This window comes from Lotus japonicus, chromosome 2, assembly GCF_012489685.1.
Source record: "Lotus japonicus ecotype B-129 chromosome 2, LjGifu_v1.2".
Taxonomy (NCBI): domain Eukaryota; kingdom Viridiplantae; phylum Streptophyta; class Magnoliopsida; order Fabales; family Fabaceae; genus Lotus; species Lotus japonicus.
In genome coordinates this window covers 54,435,091-54,458,479 of record NC_080042.1, presented here as the reverse complement: position 1 = coordinate 54,458,479, position 23,389 = coordinate 54,435,091, and the positions used below count along the sequence as shown (strand labels likewise).

At 37.2% G+C, this 23,389-nt stretch overlaps 2 protein-coding genes across 2 annotated transcripts; one reads left to right on the top strand and one right to left on the bottom strand.

Annotated features, from left to right (window-relative positions):
• Positions 1–7,050: 7,050 nt before the first annotated feature.
• Positions 7,051–10,718, top strand: LOC130738363 (protein FAR1-RELATED SEQUENCE 5-like). The gene is made up of 4 exons (XM_057590335.1): positions 7,051–7,235; positions 7,936–10,202; positions 10,284–10,355; positions 10,449–10,718. The coding sequence occupies exons 2-4, from the start codon at positions 7,947–7,949 to the stop codon at positions 10,710–10,712; spliced, it is 2,592 nt and encodes an 863-aa protein (XP_057446318.1). The 5' UTR covers positions 7,051–7,235; positions 7,936–7,946; the 3' UTR covers positions 10,713–10,718.
• An 8,543-nt stretch (positions 10,719–19,261) lies between these two features.
• On the bottom strand, positions 19,262–21,181 carry LOC130736651 (B3 domain-containing protein REM20-like). The gene is made up of 3 exons (XM_057588453.1): positions 20,862–21,181; positions 19,434–19,919; positions 19,262–19,336 (listed from the first exon to the last, which is right to left on the bottom strand). Exons 2-3 carry the CDS (start codon positions 19,848–19,850, stop codon positions 19,262–19,264), a joined length of 492 nt encoding a protein of 163 aa, XP_057444436.1. The 5' UTR covers positions 19,851–19,919; positions 20,862–21,181.
• Positions 21,182–23,389: the final 2,208 nt, after the last annotated feature.

Below are 23,389 nucleotides of genomic sequence, written 5' to 3'. Positions count from 1 at the left end.
ATACATATTCTACTCAGCAGTATTTATTTCTCCCAAGGAAGATTTGAAAACGATACATGGTTTAAGAAGAAAGTGTTCAAATGGCGAAATTAAATTTCACCAAACAGTCAGTTTATATAAATGAGTTAAGCTCAAGTTTTGCAGGCTAACCATTAAAAGCTCATTAATATCTTGTGTGTATGTAAGCTGATTTTTGTGGGTTGTGGAAACGCTTGAACCTTGGCATGACTGCATAAACAAAGCAAAAACCTATCAAGCAACAAAATGATTAATAGCTCAAAATGACAGTACCAATCAGTTCCCAATAACAGTATAAAAAAAATTCTGCTTCATAAAATATTGAAATGATAAGGAAAATATGTTCTTGTAGTGCAATAGAGATTGCCTTGAAACTTATTCCTGCCTAAAACACAGTTAAAAGGAGAAAACAAGCCATTAAACATCAACAAGAACAAGCTCTTATGGGGAGCAAGCAAAACATAATACCATCACTGCTTATAGAAATATAAAATAGAGATATGCAGCTATAAGGGATAATCCCATTTATACTGGCTACAAACATCACCAACACAAGACTTGGAAAAGTAAATATAAATACTAGTGTGCAACGTTCTTCTATAACAGAATATGCAGCTGATGTCAATGCTAGATGCTGATATCAAACAGAATAAATGATTTTATACTATTCGCTTTGTTTCTAATATAGGAATTTTAGTAGCTAAAAGGGGTTCCCCATTCAGATTCAACTTGAGTATTTCATTGAAAAATTGGGATAGATCCAAGTTATCAATCGTATGAAACAAGTCAACACTCCCAGAAGTCAATTGAAACTGGAAAACCTGTATTCACTTCCACAGTTTTACTCGATCATATCATACCAATCCAGCCATAGAAATGCAAGTGAAGCAGAGATTGAGCGTTTTCTCGTGAAACACTGGAGATTGAGGAATCATGAAGAGAATCGAGAGTAGATTTTAGGGTTTAATCGAGAGTGGAATCAGGAGAGTGAAATTGAGAGTCGAATCAGAAGAAATCGAGAGTGAATCATATTGAAATCGGTGGAAATTGAGAGATCAAATCAGGTTGCAATCGGTGGAAATCGAGAGATCAAATCGGTGGAAAGGATTCAGGAGCTTCCATGGTTAACGAATCAGGTTGCAATCGAGAGAGTCAGAATGAGAAACGAGTTCAGAGTGAGAGTGAGATGAGAGTTCAGAGAGTGAAAATTGGGAGAGTTAATAACGTAATTTTTTGCGGGGGTTATTAAAACTTCCCCTAACTAATGAAAATTAATGTAATCTGCGGGGGTTTTAACAACCCCCGCTAAATAACCCCCACTAAATAACGTTTTTTTTGTAGTGCATAGGTGGGCCAATGATATTTAAGACAAGGGTGTTACTATCACTTATTTTAAACTTAAGACTAAGTGATTTAACTTAAATTTTATGTAAGCTTACATAGATAACCAAAAATTTAGTTTGCCGGCCAATTACACCAAAGTCCAAACTGCTATTGCTTAAAGGTGAATAAAATTGACTTATGCACATTGATGGAAAACTGGCCTGCCCATGCATCTTTCAAAACTTTACTTCTTATGACACTAGTGAAATGTAATTAAAGAGAACTTCCCCAAGAGTCAACAAGATTGAGACACTAAGTGCATCTTTTACAATTAATTCTTGAGCCAAAATCAATTACGTGAGACTAAACTGTGAGAAGCTAACCTGAGTAGCTTCTAACTGCTAGAATTAATTCTGGAAAATATAAGTTTATACAAACATGCTATAAGACTAAAAGTATGCATTTCCTTTAATCTTGAAATACCTTTTTCTCTCTACGAGATTAAGCTAAAGCAACCACAGGGCAACTCTCCTTTGGCAAGTTATTCACATGGATTCTAGCTAGAGGCAGCTTCAAGAATACTTACTGTTTACCTGCCAATAGAGAGGGGCCCTATTGCTGATTTGCTTATTAATTGATAAGCTCTCCACTAATTGATTCCGTGCTTGTGCCCTGATCTTCCTTGATTTGAGTGTGACACAATTTAGCAGACTTTATAGCAATGAAGATAGAATAAACCACTGAAACATTGGCATATGCTATGGATATCCACTAAAAGCAGTTTTTTTCAGGCTCACATTTGCTCCATTAAATTGTTGATTCCGAATAGCCTAGAGTCAGAGCACAAAAAGCTTTATTGGTCCATCCAACCATTTCATATTATTCTCTCTAATGAAGGGAAGTGGAAAAAAGAAGCTGTGAACAAAACCAGGGTATTTTTAAAGAATATCATAGTTGTATACTTTAAATCAGGACTCGTATAGTTTTATTTATGTTCGGAAATAAGGCAAATAACTTTTGAAAGTCACTTTCATTTCTGATCAGGAGCGAGACTGATTCAGACATGGAAAGTCTTATATTGAAGGAATTGATTTTGGTTAATTTCATTAGTTATATTGCTTAATTAGTTTTGGTATTTTGTATAGTCATTTTGGTGATTAGTTAGTACTTGGTTCACTACTAGTATATAAACTGCATTTGGCCTTTTGTTTGATTACTTTTTCCAAATCAGATTTTTCTCTATCACTTGATCTCTTTCACTTTCTGTTTTCATTAGTTCATGATATTAATTTAAGCTACACTATTCACCACGGAATCCTATTATCCTAGTGCTATCAGTTTTGATTTAAGTTGCTTCAATCACCCTTATCTTTTGGGCTCCCCCTTACTGCATAATATAAATGCATGTCCTGCACTGAAGTGCATTGTGCAAGTTGATCCTGCAAAAAAATTAACTATTTCAATTTGTGCAGTAGAAATAGGATAAACCGGTGAAACAATAGCATATGCTTTAGATATGCTATGGATATCCAAGGAGCTGATTCCTCTTGGTAATTCATCTCAATTTTCTTTTGTGTAGCAGAAGGGAGATCAGATAATGACTACTCATTCAGTGTTCTTTACTTCTCCTCCTTATGAAAACACTCTTTTCGATCCTATGATTTGGTGTGAGAAAAGCAAAACAAATAAAAAATATCAAAGAGACGTTTCATAGATATATTTCTATGCAGACGATTTTTTTTAAAAAGCCAATAAAATTAGTTAAAATGATACAAGGGTAACTACCAACCCAAATAGAATCTACAGGGATTGAGTACATAAGAGTGGATTAATTGATCGACCACTCAAAAAATAGAGAAGCTAAACACATCACAAATTTCATTGGGAGACATTAACTAGCCAATAATCAGGGATTCACACTCCAAATATATAACACTTTCATTTTCACTTAATTTTATTTCTACCCCACTCTTCCTTTCTTATCATATCACATGTAACATCTCATTAATTTTTTTATCTTCTCTTTCCATCTCTTTCATTTTTCCAACTCTTATTCAATAATTATTAGGTGTAAATACAACACTGTTCTTAACCAGCCCAACTTGATGTGCAATGTTGTTGCATACCTGGGTGTGTTTAATGACAATACGAAAATGATTGGTGTACACCTCCACAATTAGGCGTAGAGACATTTAAAGTGAGGTAGGAAAATAAAAAATATATAAATGATAGATATGATATATAATATAATGTGACAACAAGGAAAAAATAAAGAGAAAAATGAGATGTACTTATAAAGTCGCCTCCATCAAAAGATAATTATTCCAGTATAAAACAATAGTGAGCAAATCAGATTAATGGAGGTAGGAGACCCTTAAGATATGTCTGCTTTAGTATATAGATGAACATAGAGATTACAAGAGGTTCCCCCTTTTGTAGGGGTTGGAGTGTAAACCTAGATACATGGATTTAGGCCTTGGTGTGCGCAAAACGGCCCATACAAACATAACTCGTCCATGAAGGGGGTGGATCGCTTAAGTCTATAAAGTGCATTAATTGCCAACAACGCGTGAGAAAAATATAAATTGTGTGGGACGCCACAATGAATGGTGTGAGCCCGTCCATAAGATGAGAAGTCATGATGGCTTGCCATATGTGATGTCGTCCATAAGGTTTCTCAGGAATTGCATTACCAGCAAAGTCATTCCCGAGTAAAATGAAAAATGTGTTTGGTTAGACAATGCTTTTTAAAATCATTTAATAGAAAAAAATATAAAAGTGGAAAATAAATAGTTGAAGAGAGAGTTCGTGGACAATAACTTTCATTTCCATGGAAATGCAAGATTCTTTCTTTGAGATGAGAATGAAATTTAAAAAATCATGTGTAATTTACTTGCTTTGGAATCTTTCATACCCGGGAAAAAAATATTTAAACTTCTATCTAACACGAGAATGTTACTTTCCCAACCTCACGTTATCGGGAATATTTTGAGATGCCTATCTACCAATCAAGTAATCTTTTTTCAAGCGAGAAGACAAAGGTCAATTATAATTAAGTAATGATTCATTCACACCTCATCTTCTCTTCCATCTCATTTCCACACATTTTTCTTTCTATCATTTTCTGCATTTCTTATCACATCACGTATTATATATCACACTTCTCTTTTTTTTCTTCATACTCATCTAAGGTGGAGGTGGAAAACAATTGTAAACAAAACATTACTCATTATAATCACTTAAGCTATATATAGTCACTCAACAAGTTCATGTAGTGGAGAATTTCAGGATTCTTGCTTCAATTAAAAGCTGAACTTTAAAATGTAGAAGAATCTCAAGTATGGAAAAATGTTTCAATCCTATGTCGACATCTTTTGAACCTTCAAGATATATATGCCATTAATTGTTAAGAAAAAGAAGTATGTATAGTAATTTTCACATAAGTATAAGTATATCCAAAGTATAACCTCAAGCAGATTCCTGAGTTTTTTGCTATATAACTTGTAGGGAGTGTCAGTCACTGCTTGACATACTTGAGGAGTAGGACTCATACTCAGTACTCATTAATAAGCAAATCATTCATCGGGCATCTCTCTTTTGGCAGGTAATGGCGACCGGTTAATTGGTTTTTGTTTATCGCAAAACCAAAATAAATATCAGTGACTTGCCAAAGGTGAGCTGCCCTATGAGTGTTTAGCTTAGACATTCTTCTTCTTTGCCTGCAATGCAATTGTTGAAGAAGGCCATGTGAGCTTGGAGAGCAATTAATAGCTTGCTAGCAATGTAGAAATTAAAGAAATGCAAATTTTATAGTGTTCTTCATTAGGGAAAATATTTTATTGATCTGAAGTCAGAAATTGTTCCCTTTTATCCTTTGGCTACGCTTGATTTGTTATAAAAATATTCACTTCATAGTTACTTTTTTTTTATTTTTTGAAAGCAGAACTTTATTCATAGAATGAAATAAATTTCCTAAGAACAGACCTCTCACGGAAGAAGAGCCAAACCACCTAACGACCCGAATGATGAACAAACGTTAGAAATGAGCCTCGTTAAAACCTTACTAGGAAAAACCCAATGGGAAAAACCCTAGTGAAGAAAAAAGAGTGCCACATTTCTAAAGATGACATCAAAAACAAAATATCAAATTTTATACCCACAAAAAAAAAACATAAGTTAACCCATGACCCATAAAAGCGTCTTGCAGCTACGAAAAAATCACACCTATGCCAAAAACCATACAAGAAAAGCCCCTGCAACAATCCATGTTCAACCATAATCTTACTCTGCCATAATAAAAGGAAACACCCCCATCCAAAACTCAACCATACACCTATCCCCCACGGCCCCACCAATATATTATCCTCACTCAAATAAACCAGCACCATCCTCAAACCACCATTTAAACTCATAAAAAGACTACTGCTATCCAGAAACTCACCCCTGCTACACCAGTAGAAAAATGTCCCCAGCTGCATCATCACACCAGAAATCATGAACCGATATCTGCTACTATAGCATTAGATCAACAACCCCACCCACTCAGATTAGCCGATGCCAAAATTCAAAACATATGCCATAAGCCTCCAACTTTCCCAGCAAACTATCAAAACACATTACTACTTGAAAAAGCTTTCATGGCCTATGCTCTTGTCTACCCAAACAATAGCGGATGATTATTTTTTATTTGTTCCAGGAGACCCTGAAGTGCTACCTCCTCATCTCCTCTGAACACCAAGCCCAACTCCTTTCCCAACAACCAAGTCTCCTTTGCTCTTGTCTCCAAATCCACCTCACACGAAACACCTTCCGACCAGTTTACATCAGCCACCACTACACATTTAGGCTTGTTCTTACTCCCTTTTGGTCTCCCTCTCTTCCCCTTTGTCTTCTTAGCTTGTTTACTCACCCTTTTGTTGCCCTGGTTTTTCCTCGCACACTTCTTTCTTTCCCTGTTTGCTGTTCTTATGTCCTCAAGTGTGCAATCCAAATCATTATCAATTACTTGATCCTCAAAGTCATCCACCTCACGGGTCCCAGCAGATTTTAATTCATCCGCCAAGAAAGAACCTTCACCTTCACCTGCTTGTGTCTCCACTGAATCCCTTAAGCTCGCAACAACATTTAACGTTCTCAACGATAGCCGTTTTCCTTCTAAACCAGTTTGCACCGGCGTATCCTGTTGTGGCACGTGGCTCGTTAGCAAGTGGCCCTGTTGCAACTTACCATCCCCCACTAAACTTCTATCTTCAAAAAGATTTGCTGTTAACGTCGGCCCCACCTCTATAAAAATAGGATTTGCCCACACTTTCACACACGGCCATATAGGTTGCCAAACATCACGCAATTCTGAGCCCAGCCCACCTTCTTGTCCCATGATTCCCGTAATTTTGTAGCCAACACATGATTCTTTCCATCCACCCAAATTTAAATTTGGTGAATTCTGTGGTGCCTGTGGTAAAGTATGGGTGTGGTGCCTCCTTGAGGTCTGTGCAATAGGAATGTGACATGTGGCCACTACTACATCTATTTTTTATTTTTTCATCCATTTTCAGCCTTTTTCCAATAAATCGAAAAAAATACCGAAATTAAAAATAGGAAGGTCCTTTTAGCAATTGTTTGAAACTTGGCTGTGGTAAAAATCTATCTACTGATTTTTACCATCATTGAAGATTGGAACTGATTCCTATTCAACCTCTCACTCTTCCACTCATCTTCATCTTCAACTACTGCACTCATCTTCACCAGTGACGACAGAAATCATCCAAGAGACCATCACCTAATTCGCGTTGCCCTAATTTCTCTGCTCTCTGCTACGTCAATCGGTGAAATCCTCGTTTCGATTCATCCTCCGTCTGCGTTCTCGTTCACCGGTCAAGATTCAAGATCTAAAGGTGTGTTTTTGAAAATATCTTCCATTATTTTGCAGTCGTGTTTGTGTGATTTTGGGGATTAGGGTTTAAAAGCTTTTGAGTCAATTTGTTTTCAAAAATACTGGGATTCATGTTTATTGTGCTTTTCGGGTTTAGGGTTTTATCGTCATAGTCTATGACAATCCAAATCCTTTCAAAATTTTTAAAACCCGATTTGTGTTTCTGTGATTTTGGGTATAAGGGTTTTAGGTTTGGAGTCAATTAGAAATCGTTCTCTTGCAATACACCATGAGGCTTTCCCAAACTTAGCTTACTGAAAATTTAGTAAAACTCTTCCATGTTCAAGTCTGAACAAATAAATCTGCTACTGCATTAGAGTTTCCCGTCAAATTTCAGGACTTTCTAATTGGATGAATCATCCTTTATAGTTAAAAAAAAAATCAATGTCATTTAGCAGAGTGGAGAAGTATGGTTAATAGATATAAATTAGGTACTGGGATTCATGTTTATTGTGCTTTATCGTCATATAGTCAATGTGAATCCAAATCCTTTCAAATTTCTCCATTTAGTAGTTCTTCATAGACGTGACTGCAAATTTGAATCTTTATGGTATTTAGGGTGTTTTGTTCTATATTGGTGTTGTTTCATTTAGTTGTTTTTTTGAGTTTCTTATTACAACCAAGAACTGAGAGCTGGGATTAATGTCTCTGTTTCATTTTAGGTTGTTCCAAAATGGTTGAAATTAATGAAGAGGCTCATGTGGACTTGTCTAATTCTGGAGGCATGAATGAGTCTGAGGCTCTGAATGATATCTCAGATAATTCTGATGGAGATGATGTGGTCAATAATGATTCTTCCCAACAACAGTGCAAGCTAATTCCTGAGTTGACTATTGATGAAATTAGGAAGCTGGAGTTTTTGTCTGAGCAGGATGCCGTTGAGTTTTACCAGCACTATGCCCAGTTTAAAGGTTTTGGGGTTAGGAAGGATGATGTTCGGCGCGATCGAAAAGGTAATGTTGTTAGTCGCCAGCTTGTTTGTAATAGGGAAGGTGAGAGACATGAGAAGCATTTGAAAAAGGTTAGTCGAGTGAAAGAGGCTAAGCCAATTACCAGAGTATCATGCCAAGCTAAATTTCGTGTACGTTTCGAGGCAAACTCCAGCAAGTGGAAGGTTGTTTATTTTGAACCTGAGCACAATCATGAGTTGACACTAGCTAAGCAAGTTCATTTAATTCCGGCATTCAGGGGATTGACTAATGGTGATAAGGCTCAAGTTGACACACTAAAGCTCTATGGCGTGAGGAGTTGCAACATAATGGGTCTCATGATGGGACAAAAAGGAGGTCATGATTCAGTTGGTTTTTTGAAAAAGGACTTATACAACCATGTCGATAAGAATAAAAGGATCAGTTTAGGTGCTGGTGATGCTTCTGGTTCATTAAACTATTTTACGCGGAAAGGGGAGAAGGATCCGATGTTTTATTTCAGGTTCACGAGAACAAGTAATGATAATCTTGAAAATTTGTTCTGGTGTGATGGAACCAGTCGTCTTGACTACCAAGCTTTTGGAGATGTAATCGTGTTTGACAGCACTTACAAAAAGAACAAGTACAACAAGCCTGTTGTTATATTTTCTGGTTACAATCATCACAAGGAGACTACTATTTTTGCATGTGCATTGGTTTCTGACGAGACTGTGGATACTTACAAGTGGGTTTTACAAAGATTGGATGAAGCTATGTTTGGGAAGCATCCTAAAGCTGCCGTGACAGATGGAGATAAAGCTATGCGTGAGGCAATTAAGGTAGTGTTTCCAAATTCAACCCACAGGCTTTGTGGATGGCACATTCAGCAAAATGCAGTTAAGAAAATTCATTTGCCTAAATTCTTAGATGACTTTGACTATTTGATCTTTGGTAATTTCAGTCCTCAGCGGTTTGAATCAAAGTGGGAGAGTATGATTGAAAAGTATGATCTTCGTGAGGACAAATGGATTAAACAAATGTATGAAACAAAGGAGATGTGGGCAACTGCATTTATGAGAGAGAGATTTTTTGCTGGAATTAGGACTACCTCGCTATGCGAAGGTATCAACTCTTTCATTAAGAAGTATGTGACGTGCAAAAATAGTATGCTGGATTTCATTTATAATTTTGAGAGAGCTGTGGAAGAGTATAGGCACAATGAGTTAGCCTCTGACTTTAGGTCATGTTATGGGGAGCCTGTGTTAACCACTGCTTTGAGTGGCATTGAACAAGGAGCTGCTAAACTGTTGACCAGAAATATGTTTAGGGAAGTTAGACATGTCATGGAACAAGCTTTGAGCCTTAACCTTGTTGAACGGTCAGAGGTGTGCAACACAGTAATGATAAAGCTGAGTGTATGTGGCAGATCCAGTTCTCAATTCTTAGTTGTTTATGATAATAATCAGACCACATTTGAGTGTGATTGTGGGCTATCTGATTTTAAGGGCATTCCTTGTTCTCACATCATATGTGCTATGAGGATTGAGGACTTCACCACATTTCCTGCATCTCTTGTTTCCAACCGGTGGTTCAAGACTGCGAAGGTGGATTACATACACACAATACCCTCCATTGAGCTTGATTCTGAAAAAGTGAAATTGTTGCGTAGAGGTGCCATTTCTGCTGCATGCAATTTTCTTAGTGAATATGCCGCTGATGATGCTACAGATTTTTCAGCCGTAATTGAGGATATATACAAACTGGTCTCGAAAGTTCAGAAACGTCGTCATCCGAAATCTACTGAAGGTAATTTATTTGTGATTCGTGACCCAGTTGTCGTGAGAACCCGAGGTGCACGAAAGAAGTTGAAGACTAAGAAGAAGAAAAGACTCTGTTCTAATTGCAGAAAGAGTGGCCACACAATCCGGACATGTCCTACATTGTTTGAGGGAATCGAAGATGATGAAGTAGATGAAGGAGATTCATCTGTTGAGCTGGATGATGATAGCATTACTGAAAATGTAAGGCAATGTTGTTTCTTGTATTTGTCATTTTGTTATTATTGAAACATGATGTTTTGATTATTTTATTTGAAATTGCAGACTGTGGTGTCATTAGCAGGAGGAGATAATGGAGGTTCTACTTCAAGGCAAATAGGCACAGCCAAAAGAAAGGCAAGCGTAAACACACTGTTTATTGTTGCCTTGATTTATATTACATTTCTGTAATTGAATGAATAATAACTAATATTTGGGTACAAACTTTAGGTTGGAGATAATGGCAATGTTGGTAGTGTTCAAGGTAATGAACGCGATGTTTTATCACCGTCAGCTGGTCCACAAATTGATGCTGCAGGTCCTACGCTGAATTTTGGGGACGGAATGAATATGTTCCCTCAATTTCCCCCACCTAGCCAGATTTTCCATTCGTTCCCGCCATATTCTTCTTTCCCTTCTTCCAGTGGAAGTCAGCAGTTTTTGTCCACTATTCATGAGGTTGAGAGGAGAGCAAAGATGGCAAAGAGGGATTAGTTTTGTCCAAATTATGTTTACCATATTTTGCATTATATCATGTTTAAATGGGGCTTTGTTTATGTCCAGGATGATTTTGACTTATGGTGGTATTAGACAATCATTTTCCTTGAATCATGTTGCATTTTTTTTTTGAACGAATTGAATCATGTTGCTACATAATGGATGATGTCATTGTTATTTTTTTCTAATAATTTTTATTTTATCTGGAAAAAAAATTGAAAATCAGGCTAAGGTTTGATGTGGTGGATTCAAAGACAAGACCACCAACAACTATTAAATTAGACTAACCACTGAACCAAAGCAACTTTATGTTGCTATCGTTGGAATTATTTTTGTTATTTTATTGATATAATAATAATTATAGGTATAGTACTAAAATTAACCAATAATGTCACATTGTTATTGAAAATTTGAAAGAAAAAAACTTAATTAATAGTTAAAAAAACTTTGATGGGTTGGATTTGAACTCAGGACCACCATATACCATTAATTCTTTCTTTCTTACCATTTGAGCTATAGTAGTAGTTTGAAAATGATATTGAACCTATTAATATTAAACAAATATTAATGTGCATATCGAAAGCAAGATTTTTAAATAGTATAAATTGACAAAAATATGCTCAGTGAGAATTGAACCAGAGATATCAAACAATGTGTTAGGGTATAATCACTAAGATCATGAATGTGACCCTAATGGGTCACGTTGAGGAATCCGTCAAGTGTTAGGGTTTAGCCACTAAGATCACCAATGAAAGTTGTATAATTAAGTTGTAGTTCTTCAAGTTAGCTTCGGGCCAAGTTAAAGGCTGCTTTCTCGAAAATGAAAGTTGTAGGTCTTCAAGTTAGCTTTCCAAAGACATATTACGCGCCTCACAAAAACAATCACAACAACTAAGATGTGAGGAATCCGTCGATGAGTTGAGGAATCCGTCGATGTGTTAGGGTTTAGCCACTAAGATCACCAATGAAAGTTGTATAATTAAGTTGTAGTTCTTCAAGTTAGCTTCGGGCCAAGTTAAAGGCTGCTTTCTCAAAAATGAAAGTTGTAGGTCTTCAAGTTAGCTTTCCAAAGACATATTACGCGCCTCACAAAAACAATCACAACAACTAAGATGTGAGGAATCCGTCGATGTGTTGAGGAATCCGTCGATGTGTTAGGGTTTAGCCACTAAGATCACCAATGAAAGTTGTAGAATTAAGTTGTAGTTCTTCAAGTTAGCTTCGAGCCAAGTTAAAGGCTGCTTTCTCGAAAATGAAAGTTGTAGGTCTTCAAGTTAGCTTTCCAAAGACATATTACGCGCCTCACAAAAACAATCACAACAACTAAGATGTGAGGAATCCGTCGATGTGTTGAGGAATCCGTCGATGTGTTAGGGTTTAGCCACTAAGATCACCAATGTGACCCTAATGGGTCAAGTTGAGGAATCTGTCGATGTGTTAGGGTTTTGCCACTAAGATCACCAATGATCCCTTCGAGCCTCGTGAAGGACACCGTGATCATTCAAGGGACCTTGTTAAGGAATCCGTCGATATGTTAGGGTTTAGCAACTAAGATCATGAATGTGACCCCAATGGGTCACGTTAAGGAATTCGTCAAGTGTTAGGGTTTAGCCACTAAGATCACCAATGAAAGTTGTAGAATCCGTCGATGTGTTAGGGTTTAGGAATCCGTAGATCACCAATAATCCCCTAATGGGTCACGTTGAGGAATCCGTCGATGTGTTAGGATTTAGGAATCCGTCGATGTGTCACTTTGAGGAAAAATAATGAAAAAATTTGTGGGTGATGCAACGGTTAAATAGAGAAAAAATTTGTGGGTAATGCAGCTATAATGAAAATATTTTAAGTTGTATAATAAGCAAATATTTTAGGCTGGATAAGAGAGAAAAAAAACGCTATATAAATAAAGATAAACGACTTTCAGGCAATGAAATTGGAAGCTGAAGAGGGTGGGGGGAGAGGGGCGTTTCAGAGTAGCTCTATCATTGGGACTTGTTGGGCAGATGATAATAATGGCGTCAGTTGATCTTCTCAATTCCACTATCAATTTCTCCTCATATATATGGCCTCCATTTATGATTGTTTCAACAAGGAAGAAGATAAACACTAGTTTCACACCATCAACAGATTGGAAGCCACCATGCGTGCAAAGGCAGCCCCCGGATTGCGACGAAGTCAGCGGAAGAGACGTCACCGGGAAATCGACTGCAACTCTGTCAATTCCCCGGACATGGCGAACCCATCTTTGATACTTCTGTCTTCCAGGTAACACTTATGTGATGTTTTTGATTCCCATATATTGATTTGGGGTTTAAAATTTGTGTTCATGTTTGGGGTTAAAATTTCTGCTTTACACCAGTTGTTGTATTTTGATGTTCCTTTGCTGACTTATCTGACATGCTACATGTAGTGATAAGATTTCTCTGGAAGAAGTGCACATGAAACTCGCAGAAGATAAGCAAAAGCAAAAGGATAAGAAAAAAAAGGTTGCAATTTTTGACCCATAAATGTGTTCAAATTTGCAATTTTTCAGAACTCGAATCCCTCGATGTTTTTTCATGATTCTTTATTAATTTTTTTTTAATCATTGTACCAGGAAGTTGTGGATGAAACTAAGTTCAATTTGATGGAGGCAAACATGAGAGCTCTCATGATGAGTATTGGGTGGTTGACCCAAACAGTGATGAAGTCCAACGATCTCGCCATTCAGAACACTTTGCCATCCCAATTTGAACCCTCTTCGTCAACTGTTTTTCAAAGCCCCATTGTACCTTCATGTAATACAATACCCACTGAGGTTGAAGAAATAATGACTCAATTGATTGCACCTTCTGATGCAAACCCAATGACAACACCAATTGCTTATCTGCCAAGCCCCACGCCTGACTTGCCAACCCCAACTACAGATCTGCCAAGCCCAACTGCTGAACTGCCAACCCCAACTACAAATCTGCCAACCCCAACTGCTGAACTGCCAACCCCAATTTTTGACATACCGGACCCAATTGGTGAAATACCTGAGAACCCAGCAATAACTGCTGGTACTTCTGACCCAACTGCTGAAAAATATAAGCCTTTGGTGTGTCCTCCAAACCCCACCTCATTGGTTAGGCAACTCTTCTCCCAATCCCAAGTGAATTCTGACCTTGAGTCCTCCCCGTCGGTCTTGAATTGTCAAAAGATAGCAGTACCATGCTATATTCCACCAGTAAGTTATGCTACTATGAAATTACAATGTTATTGTAACATGTATGATATAATTTAGGTGAAATTTATTTTATTATAATGTCTTCCTTGTTATTATGTTTTATGCAGTTTTTAACAAAAATATTCAAAGCAGAACACACATATAAACTGTCATATGCTGAGACGGCCGTAGCATCATATGTCTTCAAGAAAACCAAAAAGGAAGATGATGCTTGGTAAGCCATTTATTATAACATAATTTTACTTAATTCTAAAAATGTAATACAAACTATTGCTCCAAAAAATGTTATTAACACTTGGTACATATACTTGGCAGGAAGGAGAATTTGGTAAAGCCTAACATCCCATTCGCAGACGGCACCCGAGGTGTACTGCACAGCCTAATGCCAAAACAACACTTGACTAAGGATGTGATTAATTTGCTTGCTTGCATGTTGACTACAAGGGAGCGGTCATTTGCGCAGAATCCTGGAGTTTGGTTTTTACCAACAACTGTTTCGGTAATTACCTAAATCCCATAATTTTCAAATTAATTAATCAAAAATACATGCTGACCTTAATTTTTTTCCTTTAAATTTTAGCAAGCTGTATTGTCATGGACTCCTCATCCTGATTCGACCAAAACATTCTACAAAAGACACTTCATGGGGAAAATTGACTTGCTGTCAAAGGTATTTCTATAACTTTTGTTCAAAAATTTCCAATTCTAAAACAATGTTTTCTTACAATATTGCTTTCATTTTTAGATGTTTGTACCTATTAATGACGATAGCAAGCATTGGTATCTTCTGGTGGTGGACTTTAACAAAAAGGAACTGGTCTATCTGGATAGCTTTCCGGATCAAGACATAATGACAACCAGAATTAGACACACAAAACTGCTGGTATAAAAAAATTACTTATATCTGGTCACTTTTTCAAATCATGCGCTAACAATTTGTATTTTATGGGGCTGCTAGTGTCTTTATTTAGAGGAACTTCTGGCTGATGGCTCATTTTATATCTCCTCTGATACTCCAAAACCTATTGTCTCTGCATTCAAAGTGGTTGTTCCTAACGGAGGGAGGGTTCAACCCAATGATTCGTAAGTTATAATTTTGTTTACTTGACAAGTTAATCAAATATTAAAACTCTTAATTCATCTTTTTCTTGCTGTCATAGAAATGATTCTGGTGTATGGGTCGCCTCTTGGATGAACCAGATGGGAGGCAATGGGTACAATATCAAGGTAAGCCACATTGCAACTTCAAGATTTTTTTGTTCAAAATTAGGTTTTTGTTTACTGATTAATAAATTAATTTATTTCTTGTAGGTAGATAACTTCACGAGATTGAAGCTGGGTGTGGACCTTGTTTTGCATTCACATAACTTGCTTCAAGGACAGATGCTGACAAAGGCTTTAGATTATTACCAAAGGATCGTTGAAGCTTCAAAAAAGAAGAAAAAAGTGCCTCAAACTTGCTAAAATATCGTGTTATGTTGAAACTTTTTGTCTCGTTGATTTGGGTTTTGTCTCGTTGAAACTTGCGCAGTGTTAGACGCTTGTCATTGTAGCCATTTTGTTAAACTTTAAGCCAATTTTGATTTTGTATGCTGGATTTTGTTTTGGTGATCTTTCGATTTTAATACACTGCCTTTTGACTGTCTTTTGATGACATTGCCTTCCTACAGTTAATCTATTTTCATTAAATCAAAATTGTTAAGTCTTTTTTTACTTGATATTTCACTTTATGACAAGGTTGCTTACTACATGTCATGGCTTATTCTCGTTACTCTGGAAAAACAAGTGGACTTATGGTTTGTTTACGCTTGATCTGAAAAAGAAAAGATTCAGAGAAATCACCTATCATTTTTCAATTAAGTGATTTGGCTTAAATTGATCCTAAACTTAAGTTGCGTTTCCAAAGTTTTTTCCACACACTTGTAGTATTATTAAGTGTTTCTAAAGACTTAAGTGATTCTAAACACTTAAGTTGCGTTTTGGCTGAAATTGATCCTAAACACTTAAGTTGCGTTTTGGCTAAAATTGATCCTAAACACTTAAGTTGCGTTTTGGCTTAAATTGATCCTAAACACTTAATTTTATTTTCCCTCTATCTTATCTAATTTTTTCCAAAGTTTTTTACAACCAAATATACTACCAATTTGGCTTAAAAGAACTTAAGTTTCCAATTGCAAAACATGGGGCCAAAGCTTCAAAAAATACTACAAATGTCAATAGCTTAAACATAACAATCCAACCAATCTCACCACGTCTCATGTTTACTTCACCTGGGACCAAAGCTTCAAAAAATACTACAAATGTCAATAGCTTAAACATAACAATCCAACCAATCTCACCACGTCTCATGTTTACTGTTTCACATAACCACATTTAATTCACTTAAACAAAATTAATAGAATTGAAACAACCAATGAGACAACAACAATGATCAGATACATTTGCTCCCTTCTCTTGTATTCAGCGATCAAAGCTTGTGTCCTCTCTAAGCCTTCAAAGTTATCCGCAATTGGTGCCACAACTGGTGCATTAGAATGCAAATTATGCACCACAGGAGCCACAGAGGTTTCAACAACACCTTGCCCAGGAGCATCAATCCAGTCAAAATACCCACATGCCTACAAATATTTAACATTACATAAGCTTTAAGTTCCTTGCATACAATACAATACAATAAAAGTAAAAAAAAAAATTATACCTGCAAAGGACAATTATAATATCTTCGTCCGTAGTTATCACTGGACCATGATGTCCTAATGACTGGAACAAGACCGCAGTTGCATAACCTTCCATCAGCATAAATATTTCTTCTTTGTGGTGAACAAAAAGATTGGGATGCCATAGATAATTTTCTACAAAATCTACTAATATAAAGTCAATAGATTGAAACCTTAAACATAATGACATGACATTGCAATTTTTAAAAGCATCCATAAACTGTAACAAACAAACATCATCCATACAAAAACAACCACAAAATTCATCATAATCATTACAAAGTTCACACCAAACCACCAAAAGTTACATAACCAAGAACTTCAAAAATTCAACGCTGCTTCCTACGAATAATACTAACGTAAATCATATTATTAGCAACGCTATCTGGTCTAAAGTGCACGGTGTCCCCCCTCTTCAACTTGTTCTCCTTAACGAACTTATTCCAATCCTTCCCAATGTTGCAAGGAGTATCATCCTCTCCTGGATTCCTCCTTTTCAACTCACAAGCGTAGGTTCTACCCTCCGGGGTTTGTAGAATGTAACACCCCATTTTCTGTTATTAGGTTATTTATTATTTTATTTTAATTAGTATTATGGTATATGGCAATTAAGTGATTTTGTTAGATAATTAAGTGATTATGTGATATAGATAAATAAGGTTTTAGGGTTTAGTGTGAGTAATTGAGAGTGGGGCCCATTGTATGGCTATTTAAGGGTTAGGAGTGAAATAGAAAGAAAGAAAAGAAAAAAAATAAGGATTAGAAGAGAAGCAGAACAAGAAACACGTGAAAGTAGAGAAGGAGAGGAGAAAAGAGGAGAAAACTTAGAACTGATCTACAAGAGGTAAGGGTTTGAATTCATGTTTTATGGATTGGTATGATAGTGGATAATGATAGAAAGCATGATTTAGGAACCCTAGGTTGCAAAAATTCTCAAATTGAAATAGTTAGGGTTTGGTTTTTAGATGATTTTGGGGTAGATGATAGGCTTGCATGATGCGCAGAAATTTACGTTCTCTTGTACCCTTTTTCGGGCTATGTTAATGGCCGAATTTGAAGAAGTAGTCTTCATAAAAGTTGTAGGTTTTTCTGTTACGAAACCTTTGCCACTGGTTTCACGTCATTCCGACATCTGTAGCTCGAGTTATGTGTATTTTAGTGAGTATAGGTTAAGTTGTCCAGTTTCTTACGAACTACGGTTAGTGTACGATTTTTCCTGATTTTTGTACTTCGAATTGTGACTTGAAAATTTATAGAAGTTTACAAAACGTGTATACGGAACCATGATAAAAATATTAGATTTTTCTGAGTATATTTGATAATTTACATCTGTTTAATAGTTCATTAGATGTGTGGTGCGCGCACATGGCGAGTTGCGCAGGAAGATGTCGCAAGATGTCGCGACATGGCGAGTTGCGTAGGGAGATGTCATGAGATGTCGCGACATGGCGAGTTGCGTAGGGAGATGTCGTGAGATGTCGCGACATGGCGAGTTGTGCAGTGAGATGTCGCGAGATGGCGAGCATGAGCATGTCGCGAGTTTTTGGGAAAATTTAGAGAGAAATCCAGTCTTTAGGAAATAGTTGCAGAACCTGTTATATATGAATTATATTTAATTTACATCTATTTTTCATAATCATTATATGATGTTGTTTCTGAATTGATGTTATGTTTGAGATGCTAAGTTGTTGTGATTGCAAGTTGTATAATTGATAACATGTAATATGTGTTTTGTGCAACTGGTGATGAATATGCTAAAATAATTAGGACTTGGAGATGGTCTGAATATGCATATGTTAGTTGAGTTTTGCACAATACACTGCATAGTTGTCAAGAGGCAATGTTTGCTAGTTCTCGTGGAGGCTAGTGACTTGTCCCAAAACTGGAGTGGTTTTGAAGCCTAGAGCGAGGGCTTTATTGGTGGTTATCTGTCTGGAGTGGACGCGGTGATACCGCTAAGGATAACAACTTTGGTACCAAAGGCATTTGCACGGGTCTCACTTGAGTCATATGTGTTATGGTGATATTTTTGGAGAGATTTGATGTGGTGGTAATTAGAGACTATTATATATGTTCTAATTGAGCTATAATTTATGGAGTATTTGCCATAACTGTGAACTTGATTAATTATGTTAAAATTACATAATTTATTATTTGTTAGTGAATGTGAGTAATTTATGTGGAGCATAGATAAGCTTTTACATTATTTATTATTATGCTTATCCATATGATATGAGTTCTCACCCTTCTGTTGGAATGATGTTTTATGCGACATCGCTCAGGTACCGAAGATAGTGGAGCTTCTCGCGAGGGTTAGTTGGAGGAGCTAGTCTTTCATTTACGGTTTAGTTAGGGGAGTCATGCTCTGTTATGTAACACCGGGAAACGTTTAGTTTTGTACCTTGATGTTAAGAGTTACCTATGAACTCTCTTTATGTTAAATTTTGGAGTTGAAATAAATCCGCTGTGCTATGCATATGATGTTGCGACATTAAAGTTGGAAAATTTATATATTTATTATGAGCATGACAGGTGTTTTGATTTATGTTTCTAGAGAATAAGTGTGACACCCTCTGTGTTATGCATTTTACTCTGATTTATGATATATTATTATGCGGGGTTTAGAGGGTGTTACATAGAACAACGTGCTGCCAATTTGGCCTAACATGGTTCCGAACATACATCATGGGTAGTGACTGCAAAAAATAAAAAATACAGAATTGGATTAAATTTGAAACTTTCATTTGAGCAAAATGAACTTTTACACACTTCTTCATCTATTTTAGAACTTACCAAAGTCTGATCTCCTTTTGAATCTGATTTAGTAATCACCTTATCAAATGGGTGAAGAACCCTGTTCACACCATTTTCTTCCTCTCCTTCACTAACTTCCATAATTCCATCATCCTCCTCATCTACTTCAGCATCCTCATCATCTCCCACTGGATCCTCATCATCCACAGCCTCCTCATCACCATCATCAATTACTATAGGTTGGCTTAGGGAAGTGCCAACACCATAGCTAATTTCTTTCAGGGTACCATCCAAAATCTTCACAATAAATGTGTTTTTTCCAAAATAGAAAAAATCACATAAGTGATTTTCTTTCAGGCCATATCTCCTTACAAATTCAGCAACACATTCAAAAATCAAGCCCCCTAAGTTCCCAGCAAGTAACCTAAAAGAGAACTCCCCACCTACTGGATCCATAATGACAACACGATCCCCCAAGGCAGTTTTATGTTTCTCATAAAAATCACTCGGTACTTGCAGGTGCTCCTAAGAATTTACAAATAAACCTATTAAAACTTAAAAACAAAAGACTATACTACACAAATTCAAATTCAAATTAAAAAAAAACAGGATTACCATTTTGGGGTCTAACTCTACACTAAAATCAGGCCAAGTAGAGGGTTTCAGAGCATACTTTTGGACAGGACTCATCTCTTCAAAAATACAGTAAATCAGTTAATAATCCACACATATAGATGTAAGTCAAAGCATTCCATGCATTCAACAACAACCATGCAAAATAAATTATATCTTCAAGTGTAGCCCTTTCTCTTTCAGTACAAAACTTAATACATGCATATGTTTAGGACAGGTAGAGGAAAAAATAGAGGGTAAATTTAACAAATAAAAAAAAAACTCATTTTTACAGTTATGTTCAGTACAAAAAAATTCCAAACCCAAACTTGTAGCCTAAATGAGGCTAAATTTAACATTCAAAACTCCTTTTTCCAGTTCAGGCCAGATTCAATCACAAGAAAACCGTACATGCATATGTTCTTCATAATATAAACATGATCCACAATATAAAAATCAAAACTTTTTTCAGAGAAGCTTGGGGATGGAAACAAGGAGCATGAAAACATTTGTTCTTTCCAAACAACCAATTCAAGCAACCATGCAATCGGAAAAAAAATCAGGCCATCCAACAAATCATATGCAAAACGTCATGCAACAGCATAAAAATCATAACTTTTAAGCATACAGTGAGTGAAAAAACGGTTGGGGATGGAAACGGGGTTGAATCAACTTCAAAGTTTCTCCAGCAAAAAAATCATTCAACGAAGGAAGCCATCAACATCAAAGTTACCTTTGCATGATATACGGTGAAAAACAAAGATTTTTTCTCAAGGATTTAGCCGATCTTGACGAAAAAATCAAAACTTTTTAATTCAACTTGTTCAAAAGCGAGTGCATGTGAATGGAGCATACCTTGGTCGGTGAAACCGCGCCTTCCCGTCGTCGATCTCACAGAACCACCGTCGTTCTCGCCGGCGTCGTGCTTTCCGCCGCAGGACCTCAAAGAACCCTAGTCGTCTCTGCTAACTCTCTCTTTTTCTCTGAAACGTTTAGTATAGTGAATGAGGAAGGGAGGAGTATGGAGAATGATGAACAATTATGAATGTTTCAGTTTTCAAAAGAGAGGGAAACTGAACAGTCAAGTCAATTAATCTGAAAGGTTAAAAAAACTTACTTTAACCATGGTAACTGAATTAGGGAAGGACCAGTTTGCAATATAATTAACTTTATTTTTATTTTAAACGGTTTTTTCAAAATTATTTTCCATTAATTTAAAATCATTCCGGGAAAAAAAAAAGAAGCTCATTTAATACATGGCGGGTTCCTACTGGTCCAAGCACACAGAGGCACCACACCCTCATTTGAAGGGAGGCACCACAGCAGGCACCTTTAAATTTTTCAAATCAATAACTGACATTTGACCCACCACTTGCTCCTGAAACTGTTTCTTATTCTCATCCGTTACAACTAGGTTTTGAAAGCACTTCAAAGTCATTAACTCCTGCACCCCATAACCTGCGTCTTTCAAATGACGTAACGCCTCCGTCACCGTTAATGGCGTATCCACAGCTGTCGTCGTGCTTCCACCCATCGGAACTTCCTCTTCCTCGTGTGCCATCCCCAAATCTACCTTCTCTTCCTCCTGTGCCAACTCCAGATCTTCCTCTACCGCTTCATCAAACTGCTCTTCTGAGTCTGAAACTTCTGCTTGCAACTGTTTCTGGTTACCCTGACGCAAACCCGTCCAATCTTGATACACCGACATCTCTTTCTCCACCAGCACCTCGCAAGGCTCACCTTCGATGTTTGCCACTAAAACCTGTTGTTCAATGAGCGGGTTGGTCGTCATCACCAAGAGCCTCCCATAATCCAGTCTTTCTTTTTTAGAAGTGATTCCATCCACGCACACAAACTGGCCCAGCTTATCACCTATCGCCTCAAAAAAACTCGTATTCCATGCTCCAACCGGAACTCTCCAAACCCTCACCCATACCAAATAAGATTTTCCCACCATGAACATAGAACATGGTTTTACCCACTCAAAGATCTCATCTAGAGCACTCTCTGCTTCTGCGAGAGTATCTTCCATTTCCGACTTAGACTCGAACTCTAGCAGCACCTCACGCGCTCCCATTGTTTTGAGGCTCATGTTTATTAATCCAAAAGACTTCAGTTTTTCTTGGACAGCTTCCATGGAGTGAACACCATAAAAAGTTGCACACGCACACCGATTAACCCACTCGGTTTCCTCCTCCTCCTCCATAGAATACATCACGTTTGAAATTCGATCATTCCCCATCTGCACCTGTGTCTCATTCTGAAGCATCACTTTTGGTCTCCATACCTTGCCTTTCACTTCGAACTTCAGTCTTGAATTGTTCTGTTGTGGAGGCGATGTCATAACTCGGTTTTTCTGATACCGCGCCCTCTTGACCGTGAGAAAGGCACCTTTGAACTTGAGACCATTGAACATCCTTATTGCACGTCGCGCATCCATATCCTTCTGAAAACGAACAAATCCGAACCTGAATCTCCTGCCTTCACGACGTTTAAATTGCACAAAAACACCCTGTAAAACACCTGGTTTTGCAAATACCGCTGTGACCATTTCTTTCATAACACCATCACTGAGACCATCAATAAAGACTGAAAAGGACACTCCAGCCACTCCTCCTCTATGTTGCAAACTGCTCCCACCTTCCTTCCGACGAAGCCCCAGGACATTTTCCACCTCTCTCGATTGCACTGGTCGGAAGCGCCTCGTCGGTGTCCTCAAAGACGGAGCCCTAGCAAAGCTCATTTTCCATCTCCACGAGCTGCTTCACCCTTTCCACAAGCCCTAGAGATGCACTTGTTAAATCCACGATTCGAATGATGCTATAAAGATGCACTTGTTAAATCCACGAGCCCTAACGAATTTCATGCCTATAAATAGAGGCAGAATTTCAATTTGTTGATCATCCTCATCTCTTCTCTTCTCTTCTCTTCTTTCTCTTACTTAGTTCCTGAGCAATTACAGTATTATTTGGTTTCTCACCAGTTCTGTTTCCCGACCACGCCGAAGGAAGCTGTTTAATCCTTGGGAGGTCTTTTGCATATTCCGGGATAAAACCCTCAAGGACAACGAATTGAGTTTCGCGACTCAGCTTATTTTGTTACAGGTTCGGTTACTGTTTCAAGGTTGCTGTTCGGCGTCAAATATCCAACATAAACCACATCTTCATCGGGTTCATAAGTAGGAAAGTGATCATCGTGTTCAAGGGAAACAAAAGCAAAAGCACCCCTATCTTGTTTTATCATCAACTAGGAAAGCTTCGCAACAAGGCTAGTGTTTAATGTCTCTTGTTGATCCAGCCTCAGTATGAGCACATTATTTTATTCCTATCATTTGGAGAAGAAACTGTAAAATCTCAAGGGCCACCTGTGAATTCTGAGACCCC